General features: G+C 37.4%; 1 protein-coding gene across 1 annotated transcript in view; it reads right to left on the bottom strand.

Annotated features, from left to right (window-relative positions):
- tmtopsa (teleost multiple tissue opsin a) overlaps nucleotides 1-10570 on the bottom strand; it is a 97786-nt gene extending 87216 nt beyond the window's left edge. The window contains exon 1 of the mRNA XM_079877347.1: nucleotides 9357-10570. Coding sequence (XP_079733473.1) covers nucleotides 9357-9837 — 481 coding nt within the window. The 5' untranslated portion in view covers nucleotides 9838-10570. The remainder of the gene's footprint in view (nucleotides 1-9356) is intronic.
- Between the last annotated feature and the right edge of the window lie 1900 nt (nucleotides 10571-12470).

The raw sequence follows: 12470 nt of genomic DNA, 5'->3' as shown, positions 1-12470 counted from the left end.
AGCACTCTTCTCAAAGTGTTCAAATAGTTCTCGCTGAGCTGATTCAATCTCACGCAATGATTCAAGCAGTCGCGCCGCTTTTGAAGGTTCATATCACTTTTTTGTAGACATAAACTGGTCACGTTAAATCGTTCGAGTATAGTATTCCAGAACTGCGCCATAAATGAAAATGCAGTTTCCAGTTTGTCCATCTTTGAGCGCAGTCCCGATGCTTCGTTGCGTGTTTCCCTTTTTTCATTCTCATCTGCAGCTACAGTATACTGTTCAAGGCCTCTCTTATATTACTATAATTTTGCCAGAGAGCTTTGGCCGAATCAGCCCTCCAGCTCCACCGAGTATTAGACAAATGTATTAGACAAACTCCACCGAGTTTGTATTTTCGAACACTTTTGTCCATCGGCGAATAGATGCAGAATAAAATGAATACAACGACTGTGGCAGACTAAAGTACTGTTCGACATCTGGACTGCTGTGCATACTGTTTACACCTATTAAATTCAATGAGTGAGCAGCACAAGGTATGTAATGGATCAATGGATTTCTCCGTTTTAAGTGAGCCTGCAGTCGATTGTATCTGCCCGACATATTACTCGCATTATCGTATGATTGGCCTCTACAGTTTAATATGTCCAAGCCAAGGCTGTTTACCATTTTAATGACATAATCACACAAACTCTCACCTGTGTGACATGAAATGGGCTCAAAAGCTATGAATCGTTCTAGTACATTCCCTTTCTCATTGACGAATCTGAAGATGAATGTTAACTGGTCTGTGTGGGACAAATCTGGTGTTGAATCAACGATGACTGAAAAATATTTGGCATCCTTTAATTCAGGGGTTCTCAATCCTGGTCCTCGAGGGCCACTTTCCTGCAGAGTTTAGCTCCAACCTTGATCAAACTTACCTGCCTTTAGCTCTCTAGTAAACCTGAAGAGCTTAATTAGCTGGTTCAGGTGTGTTTGATTAGGGTTGGAGCTAAACTCTGCAGGAAAGTGGCCCTCGAGGACCAGGATTGAGAACCCCTGCTTTAATTCATTACTTGTTTAGTTTGTTCTCCCAATACATCAATAAACTCCACACATATACTTGATGACAAATAAGATACAGTTCCCCTTCCTTTTTGGCCACGTGTTTTAATATGCTCCGATAGAAACGGGTCAAATTGAGATATCAGATCTAAAATTCCTAGATAGTTTCCATTGTGAGGCGAACCTAGGAGTTCATCCTCCCCCCTGAAAGCCAGTCCTCTTTCGGCTAAAAATTGTATTACTGCCACCACACGTTTCAGTACCTCTTTCCAGTACTCCCTCTCTCCAGCAATTTGTTTGACCAGAGCTGAGGCCATCGCCTGAGTGTTTTTAGATCTATGCAATAAGGCTAGCATACAGGACATATGACCTGGGCTCCTCTCATGTTCAAAAATCCATTCTGGGTGCTTCCAGTCACTAAATCCATCTGTAAAGATGTGTCTTTTGGACGAGAAAAGTTTGCAAGAATAGCAGAACACCAGTCCCGTGATGGAGAGTATAAAAGCCACTCTTGTGACACAATCTGGCCCTTTGGTAAGTGAGTGTGTAATAAATCATTGGTAAGGGAGCGAGTCTTGCCACCCAGACCGCTATCCCTTACGGAAGAGGTATATTTTAAGCTTCGGTTATGAAAAACAGCAGCCCCTCTGTTAATAAGAATACTTCTCACCGAATCCCTTTTTAAATCTCCCCAGAATGCTGGGTCGTTGTTTGTCTCCCAAAACAGGTGTTCATCATCTGTCTTACTCTTAGTGTGATCATCCTGACATTGTGATGGTGACGGTGGCTGTGGCAGCTTCTCTTGCTTCTTTGTCCTTTTTTTGCTTTCTTTTCATTGATCCACTTGGTTGTGGTTTTAAACTCATTTTTGTTTTGTTTTTCAAGTTACCGTCTTCTACGCGAGACTTTATATTACACAATGATTTTCACTCATCTCTAGATGTCCCTCTCAACAGCGCAGCAATACATTAAAAGTGATTATTTGATTTATTTACCAGTTAATACTTTGCAACTGCAAAAAAAGAATCACGTTATTCCACAATATTCAACACAATTTTATTGAAAATAAAATGTAAAAAAAAAAAATTATTATTTGAAAAGAATGTACACAGTAAATTTGACAGGGCCCCCTGCTGGCCCAGTGCCCTGGGCAAGTTCCCAGTAAGCCCGTACGTCAATCCGTGCCTGGTCTTATGGGTTTGGAGCGACATGAGGTTTATTAAATGATGACAGAAATTTCATTCAAATTAAAAAAAATGAATTGGGTGAACTAACCTGATTATGTTGGTCAGGTAAAGGTAGTTAGAGTTAGTTGAATCTGATTTGAAGCAACGGACAGTCACGTATGTATTTAATTGTGTAAAGACACTACAATTAATAAATTATTCAAGGTAAATACCATAGTGTATCTGTTAAAGTGGAACACTTTGATTTCCAGGTCAATAAATGCAGACCAGAGATTATGTAAAACAATTAAATCTCAAGGTTTGTTTATTATTATTCTTTTAATTATTTAATTATTCTATTTTTTTATTTAAGTCCCTCACAATACCACTATCACTTAATGTGAGTGTTTGGGAGGGTGAAAACCTGCTGTAGATATTGAGCTCACCTCACCGTGTGATGGTGTGATAGGGAGGGCATAATATATAAACTCAAGGTCATGACTGCAGTGGAGCTCACCCGAAATTGAATCCTTCTACAGCCTGATTGCTGATCCATTAACTAAACCACTAGACCATGCCATAAGAACCATATAGTCCATCTCTGAGAATCTATAGGGAAAACAGCTTGGTCTTTATGTCTCAAGATGCATTGGTCTGACTACTTTGGTTATTCAGCTTGGTCTTTATGTCTCAAGATGCATTGGTCTGACTACTTTGGTTATGTGACACCTTAAAGGGCCCCTATTATGGATTTTTGAAAATGACCTTTCATGTAGTGTGTAACATAGCTCTAAGTGAATGAAAACATCCTGCAAAGTTTTAAAGGGATAATGAAAATGAAAATATCTTGCTTACGGCAACGGTCGACGCGCATTCACGGCAGATGGATGCCGACGTATGACGTAGGACGTAGCGTTTGATTTAGCTATACTTCGTTCTACGTCACAACGCTTCCCTACGCTACGTCCTATGTCATACACCGGCATCCATCTCCCGTGAACGTGCGTCGACCGTTGCCGGAAGCAAGATATTTTCGTTTATAAAGTTTTAAATATGTATATTTTTATGACAAAACCGCACGGATTACCCTCAGAAGGCCTTTGTTTATCCCCCTGGAGCCGGATGGATTACTTTTGTGAAGGATGCATGCACATTTTGGGACTTGAAGGAGGTGGACCCCATAGCTTCACATTATAACCACTGAAAGATCTAAGACATTTTCTAAAATAACTGAAAATGTGTTCATCTGAAAAATGATTGACATATGCATCTCGAACAGCTTGAGGGTGAGTAAATCATGGGTTAAATATCATTTTTGGCCGAACTATCCCTTTAAATCTGAAAGTGCACCATATATAAAGTTATTGTCTTTCAAAAGTAAGAGTCGACTCTGAGTCAATTAAATTAATCGTTTTTCAAATGAGTCATAAGCCGTTTCATTGTGACTAAAGACGAAACATTAGTATATTGCCCGCCCACTTATTGTGCTCGCAGACACCAGGGAAAACTTGAACCTCAAACCTGCAGCTGATTCCTGTGGACACTGGATAGCATCATGTCGAGAAGACGCTCTGCTCTATAATGTGAAAGTAAAGACTTTCTTTTCACTGCCCAAGGACGAGCATGTGAAGAATCAGTGGTTAAAATTCATTTTTACCACGATATCACAGCAGTATAATCCTAAACCTTTGCTGTTTTCTCTTTATTTTACTGACGACTGCTTCTCAAATCTCGGAGTTCAGTGCAGGATTCGCAAACCACTTGCTCTTCAAAAAATTTAGTTTTGAGTTTTATATTGTGTAGGTCTCCTGCTAACTGGCTAACGTTATCACTGTCTTACTGAAATACTTCTGCTGATCAGTTGTGAACCACTATTACCTATAACTGTGTCTATTAATGCAGATTGTCTGTCGTTCTCACTACTTTGAGGAAATATTTGTATTACCAACGTTTATGTTACATCAGATCATTCACTCTAGAGCTCGGCTAATGTATACATTGCATACATGCACTGTTATTGATACAGTTTCCACATATTCACCGCAATATATTAGAAAAATACTCTGTAAATAAATTAGTACAAGTAAAATAATCGGTTTGTTGATGGACATGCACTTGTTAATGCTGATTGTGAGGAATTACAGTTGGAACATCTCATATAATGTACCTCAAACTGAGTAGTGTTTCACTGAGAAACGTCCTGCTCGAGCCGTCCTTGCGATGGAGGTTCGGGTTGAATAACTTCTAATGTTTCATCATTGGACTCGCGCTCGCATTGATATGGTCAAATCGACGTCATTGTTCGTTACTGTGTTTAGTTTACAGTGTAGGAAGCCTCAGGACAAGCAGAGCTGACGTTGTTATGGCAATGGGCGTTTTTGTTTTCGACGCGCTGTACACGGTAGGCCAATCACAACAGACTGAGCTGCCTGGCCAATCAGAGCAGAGTAGCTTGCGGAAAGGAGGCATTTAGAGAGATTGATTCATCTGACGAGTCGTTAGAGAATCATTGAAAATGTGATGATGTGCAAATGTATATTATGAGGTAATTAAACACTTTTTTTTACCTTTGATGCATGTAAACATGTTGTAGGAGACACCACAACAACATTAGGAAACGTTAAAATAGCATAATAGGGGCCCTTTAAAATAAGAGTTCATCCAACAACAACAAAAAAACAATGTGTCATAATGTACTTAGCCTTTCCAAACTTGTATGACTTTCTTGTTAAGGATGAACTTTTGATTAAAAGCAATGAATTTTTTTTTTTTTTTTTTTTTTTTTTTAAAGGTCACCTGAGAGAAAAAATTGGTAAAACCATATAACAAACGTTACTGCTTATAAGTAGCACTTCCTTAGCACTTTCTAGAACTGTTTAGAACTCTCTAGACTTTTCTAGAACTGTTTTTCAAGAACAATCCATACATATATATTGGAGAGAGGGACAGAGAGAGAGGGAGCTTTATGAGCAAACAACTCAACTTGATACTATTTGATATGTTTCAGTAGCAATATATCATGTCGCACAAGACAAGTGATACTACCTTACAGAAAAACAAAGCTATCTGGACCAATAATAAAGTGAGATTTCAGCAATCACAAAGAGAAAGTGTGCCTTTAGAAGAATCGTCACTCCATGAATGCCACTCCAAATGCAAATTATTGGATGCTGCCAGTTTCTTGGAGCAGAAATCAAAGGAAGAAAGGAGCGAATAGTAGAAATTGTCAAGTCACAAAATTATGGAAGAATAAATTGACCTGGAAAATTGTATTCATTCTTCCATAATTTTATATAAACTCAACTTAACATTTATGTCACAGAAATTGACGGATATGAAATTCTAGTTTTAAATGTTTAATGGTTTAATTAGAAAATACTGTTCATTAATGTTGTCAAATAACCCTTATTTCCAATCATAACAGATTTAGACCCATTTAAACAACAAAAAATCTTGTTATTATTAGATTATTCATCATGATCAGTAACCACAGTGCTAATAACTGTGTAAAAAACACATGTAATACACGTTTAATTTCTCCACAGTTACCTTGAACAGTTACGTTTTTAATTTGTTCCTCTGGGACTATTGCTTAAGAACACAGCCCTGCCGTATGAAATTACTTTTTGATTACTTTCTTCAAAATCAAGTGTAGCGTTAGTTCTGGCGGGTCACATCAGTCAAGTTTGGATCAGCTGACTCTACCTATTACAGCATCCCTATATAAGGTCCATTCAGTATTATCAGCAGCTTTATCGTGTTGCTCAGGAGCCAATAACCCTCCTCCATCCCTAGCTCCTCCTCTCGTCCAGTCAGGACTTGGCCTTCTGATATTACTCTTCAAATCAGACTGTCATTTATCTTTATTTATGTTGTTATTATACATTCAATTATTGCCATTTAGAACATTAATGATATCTGCAATACATTTATGTTGGTTCTGTTCTGTTTACCCTAAAGGGGGTTATCGCTGCACTCCCTGCTCTTATCCATGCTAGGCTGCACAGATGGGCAGGGAGTTCTTGCCCAGAACAAAACCACACCGACAATTCAAACTGTATGCTACTTATCAAACATCTTTGACAATAGTGTTCCTGACAGAATTGAATCCAAATAAAACCAACAGTCATAAACATTTTATGAGACATGAGGCCTGTTTTTTAGCTTATTTTAATGATAAATTGTCCACATAACATCTCAGAGGAGATGAATCTGATAAAGTAAGCATCTGAAAAATTGCATAAGATCTCAAGCAATAGAGAAGTGGATTCAAAATCTAATATTCTGGCTATGTTAAGATGCCAAGAGATGATTTTCCCACAAACAAAGCAATCAAATGTGATTTGTCTTGCTCTGTTGCATTCACTGGCAGCTTTCTGATGCAAAAAAAAGCATTCTCTGTTCAAAAGACACTTATTGGAAAATATAACAATGGTGATTCTCCTTTAGACTTTTTCATTTTTTACCTAATTCTGCCGTGGCGTATCCCGATCCTCAAGCAGAAAAACTTTTTTTTATATAATTTCAGTGCACATAGTTTGATGCAGAATCACACTGTGTTCTTTCATTTGGCCAGAGGAGAACTGAACCTAATGTCTCCCAATGTTTTTTTTTTTTTTTTCTCCACTATGGAGTTTTGTTTCCTTGACTTTAGCTTGCTCAGTTGGGCTTTAAAAGACATTTAATATTCAGTAATACTGTAAATGTTACTGCACTGACACTATTGGATGAGAACAAAACTTGATGTGAAAATAGCTGGATGGCAATTTTAAATTTGTTTCATAATTGATTTACTCAGCAATATCGACACTGTTATTGAACTGACTTTAATCAACACTGAACTGACTTGTGCTGAATAATGACACTATTAAACTTCTGTAGAGCTGATTATAACTGAATTACTTTACGCTTGTTTCCTAATTTGATGCACTATTATTGAACTAAACTGAATTAACACCGACTGATTTGAGCTGAATGATCATGCTATTATCTGCTTTATAGTTGAACAGAGTTTGCTTCCTAACTACTTTACATTCATACTGTTATTAAACTAAACTGAATCAACACTGAATTGAATAGAGCTGAATAATGACATAGCGCTTACATATAGATGTATTCATTTCATAACCGAAGAACAATAATACTGTTATTTTCTTGCTCATTTCTGTGAAGATGCTTATAAACTATCTGTATTGCATAAAGCACTATATCAATAAATGTGATTTGAGTTGACTAGACATCAGATACTGTGAAACAAGGTAAAGTGTAGTCCTGAGGTAATAACATGGTAAAAAAAAAAAAGAAGCACAAATATGATTTATACATCCCCGAGGACGTGAAGCAAAGTATGTTATTTGTCCCTCCAACATATTAATGCTTTACTTACTGTAGTGTATCTGGTGTTTAGCAATAATATCTATCATAAGCTATTTCCTATATAACCTCCCTGCACAATTGCAGTGACTGCATGATGACACTACTATTATTGCTGCAGTCTCACTGAGTTTAGTGTTCCTGGCTGAATGACAGATGACAATATCTGTATCGATATCAACATCAATGTTATTATCCTCATAGCTATCTGAGTCCTGAGAACACACTGCCGGGATTAGAAAAGATAATCATTTCCAAGACATTCTGCAGTTTTGAAAATTAACAAAGAAATGTATTTCTCTATTACAACCCCACTTTCTGACCACCAGAAAATATAATTTTGCATTCCAAAGCTCACAGAGGTGCTGATAGTGATTAAACCCAAAGATGCTGTGGTGTGTGCTCATGCTGTCCTTTCTCTGTTCTCTGCTCTTGGACTCTATAGCCTTTTTCTTTACCTGCTGAGCTCTGTCTTTCAATGGCATCTCTCTTTTTCTCTTCTGAGACTCTTTATTCCATGGATCCTTCTCTCACTTTATCACATTTCCCTTCTCTCTTCTCCTAGTTTTCAGACAATATAACTAATGTAAGGTAGCATGCTAATCAAATGACGTAAGTTAAACATGGTAAAAGCAATAACATGCAATCTTCAAACTGAAAAACATCAAACACTTCATGCCTGTTCATTTGTGATAAAGGTGGACACAACAATTCTTGAAAAATTTTTAATCGGTCATTTTTCTGAGATGCTGCATTTACTCTGACATAGAGTTTACTGCCTTCAGAAAGAACCAATGTCATCACCTTCAGATGCATTTGCAGCTATAAACTACACTTCTGTGTGCGTGTGTGTGTATGTGTGTGTGTGTGTCCTTGTGGAGAAATTTTTTGGTCCCCATAAATAATACTAAGTGATTTTATTTATTTATTTATTTTTTTATTTTTTTTTGAAAATGTAAAAACGCAGAAAGTTTTTTGTGATGGGTCAGGTTAGTGTAAAGGGATAGAATATACAGTTTGTACAGAAAAAAAATCATTATGTCTATTGAATGTCCCCATAAAACATTGGAAACCCCACTTGGAAAATTTAATGTTTATAGGAGTTGGCATAATCTTTCATTATTTGTTTTAAAAAAATATATAATAAGCTGTTACACAGTTTTGATTTAAAATATTCAAATATATCCACTAATTATGAGTCAGCGTGATCTAGCCAACATGCAGAAATGCATTTGGTTGTCACGTGATGAAAACCAAAGGGGAAAAAAACGACATTATTTTGAAAGGCAAGTTTTAATAAGCTTAACTGGGGTAACTGCCTGATAAGGCTTGGCTTGAAAATAGCGATTAAGTTGTGCACATTCACGTGTACTATTCCAAGTAGCCTACAAGGAAAGTATTTTATTTATTTTTTTATTTATGCTTACACCATTTGCATTTTAAAGTCATTAAGATATTTGTAGAAAATGGTAGACTATAGGCTACATGTTTTTGAATAATAAAAAATGTAGTGCGAAAATGTACGAAACATGAATACAAACATTTCTAAGAACTTAGATCTCAGCAACACGATGACATATAAGTTTCGTTATCCCTATTCATAAAACGAAACGTTCAAACTGAGGCAAAGCTGGACACTTTGGGTATTTATGAGTTTTTTTTTTTTTTTTTTTATCATTTTAATGATTTATGCCAGATGAAATCAAATCCAGATGAATCAAACTTTAATGCATGCAAAGCCATAACAGAATGTTATGATACAGTATCAGATTCCACAAAAACACTCACCTAACAACGAGTTGGCAAAGCCGTACCACACACATCCACTGTCGCCGATGAGCCATCGCCCTTGAGTGCTCGCCGCGAAGCTGAACGGCGTGCCCAACACGCACACCAGGAGATCACTCAAGCAAATATTCACCAGCAGAAAGTTTATGGGGGACCGCAGCACCTTGTAGCGGCAGAAGAGCACGAGAACCAGGAGGTTGTTGAGGAATCCGAAAGTGCCGATGAAGCCCAAGCTCATCGCCACGAGCAGGTGGCCGGTGGGACTGAGAGTGCTATAGGGGGAGGACGCCTCCAAATGTCCCTCCACTGCACTGAGGCACAGCGCGTTGTTCGCCCTCCTGCAGCTGATCACACTCAAGTTGGACACAATCATCGCAATCCGTTCTGGGTGCACATTGAACAAAAAGTCACTGCCTTGTTTTCTGGGGAAAAGCGCAACATTTATAGTGCTCTTGCGTTTTGACAACAGAATACAATCCATAGAGAGAGGATAATTGTTTGCTGAAGAGTTTAAGTGTTAGAAGAGATGCAACGACGCTTTTTTTTCAATTGCTGAACTTTGTTGCTCGGTTCATCGGTTCAGAAGTGGGAATAAAGTTTGGCGTCCCTTTGCTCCACCGTGTGGTGATGATTACACTCCTCATATGCGGTTGGAACCGTACTGTGTTGATGTTAGTACCTCCTTCTCAGCTGACGTCTGAGTCTGCTCTACTGGGGTTTACTGGACGCCACATCCAGGTCACAAGGACAAAAACATCTGCAGCTCAGCTGTTCTGTATCTGCATGTCACGCGACATATTGGCGAAACTTGTATCTCTTGAGGAATGCTCAGAGTAGCATTGGAGGAAGTTTGAAATCCCTTTCTTTATTTGAGTTACCATTGTTCATACGTTTGAGCGCTGTCCGTGGTGCTAAATGTGTATTCTATGCAATGTGAGAATTATTGGCGCCGCGATCATAGCGTAGATTTGTATTAAAGAAGAAAACGAAAGTGATGTTATTTGTAATATGTAAATTTAATAAATTGATAATGATCATGATAACCGATCGTGTAAAGGACATTGAGCTGTTGCCATAGTCAGTCAAACGCAAATTGTTGTTCGCCAGCGTATTTTTAGAGGAAAACTACATTTTGCAGTTACTGAAATGTTGGTGAAAGCCCTGTTGAAACATATAAAACTCCAAAATAATTCATTTTTTGCTTCCTTTGGTCGATCAGACCTTAAACCACACATAATTCCTAATATGATGCCCTGATTCAGAGGGTTTGGGCCTTAAAACCACTGAATCAGTGCGTAGAAACATTGGATCTTTTCCAGTCCCTTATTGTCCAAGACAATATTAAATAATTATGTAAATGTATGAAATAATAAAGACGTTTGCAGCCAAAACAATTCAATTGAGCTTGTCGACTTGAATAGCTCATACAAAGAGCTTGGTGTTGAATATTCATTATACTGAATTATTATTTATTTATTTATTTGTATTTATTTTATTTTTGCTTGTGATTCTGTTTGTTCCTCAATGTGGATCTCAGAGAAATTTATAAATGGCTGTAAATCCACCCTGACTAAAACAGATGCATGTCCACAGCACAGACTCCTAAGGGGGGGAAAACAACCAACCCTCTGTATTGATCTTGGGAGAAGAGACCGTTTAAATACATCCTAGTAGGCTGCTGAGGGCTTTGTTTGTTTTCAGACGGATGCAGGAGAAAGCAAAGAAAGCTTATAAAAAAGCTTGAGGACACTGTCATTTCTGATTTTAAATGTTGAGTGTTTTACAAAGGAACATTCGTATTAACATTACATTAACATTCTAAGTAAACTTGGGCTGTAAATGTAATTTGTTATTTGTGGTGGCGAAAGTATCATAGAGGAACAGGGAGAATGAGGTATTTATTGAGTCAAACAATATGTTTTTTTTTGTTTGTTTGTTTTTTTCATCAATTTAATTAATGATCCTCAGACACTTACTGGGCTAGTTAACATTTTTCAAAGAATGGGATTCTGAATGTAAATCACACTGATCACTGCATAAACCTTTCAGTAAGGTCTAGATGTGCCTCGATCTTCTTTGGCAGTGAATATGGTTTGTCTTTTTTTGTGAGATACAATTAGTTCTTCTGCACTGTCTGCTACCCAAGGCAAAGAGCAAAACACCAACACCTTCTGTTATAGTCCCTTAGAGAATAATCATGTCTCACCACATAAAATAAGTTAGTGCTATAAAGAGATTTCCAGTCAATACGCAGGGCAATTGAAAATGTTGTAGTACTATTAAAGATTTTTTGCAGCCTTGCACATCATGAGGTAAAGTGGTTTATTGTACAGCTTGTTAAAACCTTTTCATACTGTAATTTTCTTCTGGTTCAATTGGATGGAAAATAAGAGAAGCACATGACAGAAAACAACAGCACAATGTTCTATATTATAGCTTAATTGGACCAATGTTCTGTTTTACTCAGGGTGAAGTTCAGTTTCTACTCTGAAAGTGTGGATATGGTCACTGAATGAATAATGCTGTGGCCAAAAATGAACAAGGAAGTTTTTACGGATTATGTCTCAGGCAATTGCAGGAGCTGCATCTGAGAGCATTAATCTAGTGTATAACTTGCAGAGCATGCAAAATGCAAATTGCTAAGTACATTACATACAAGTAAAGTGTGGCAAATATACTTTTTCAGACCAGTAAAAAGATAAATGACCAAATTTTTACAAAGTGATAAATCAAAGCCGGATAGTGTGATAGTGGAGGAATTAAAGTCCCCAAAGGGGGGACCATTGGAGTGACACCAACAACTTTGAAATTACACAATTTTCAATATTGTAATATTGTTTGTCATTATAAGGCTGACACCCTTCATGAGTCAATGAATTAATCCATCTATTGAACATACTGAATAAATGCACTGATCTTAAAATATATCTAGAATTTCAAAGGCTTTTGCATACAGCGCTGCTCCACATTTTGAGTTGATCTGAGATCAAATCCGTGTGCTTTTTCGCTCATCAGAAGCAGCATGAGGGTCCTCACTGATCATCCTTAGAGGGAATAATGCTTTCTAGTCTCTACTTAAGGCAATTTGTTTACCTTGAAGTAAGCAATATATCT

The sequence above is a fragment of the Squalius cephalus genome (genome assembly GCF_949319135.1).
Source record: "Squalius cephalus genome assembly, chromosome: 7".
Classification (NCBI taxonomy): domain Eukaryota; kingdom Metazoa; phylum Chordata; class Actinopteri; order Cypriniformes; family Leuciscidae; genus Squalius; species Squalius cephalus.
Note: the sequence above shows the minus strand (reverse complement) of the source record. Positions and strands in the feature narration are given on the sequence as shown.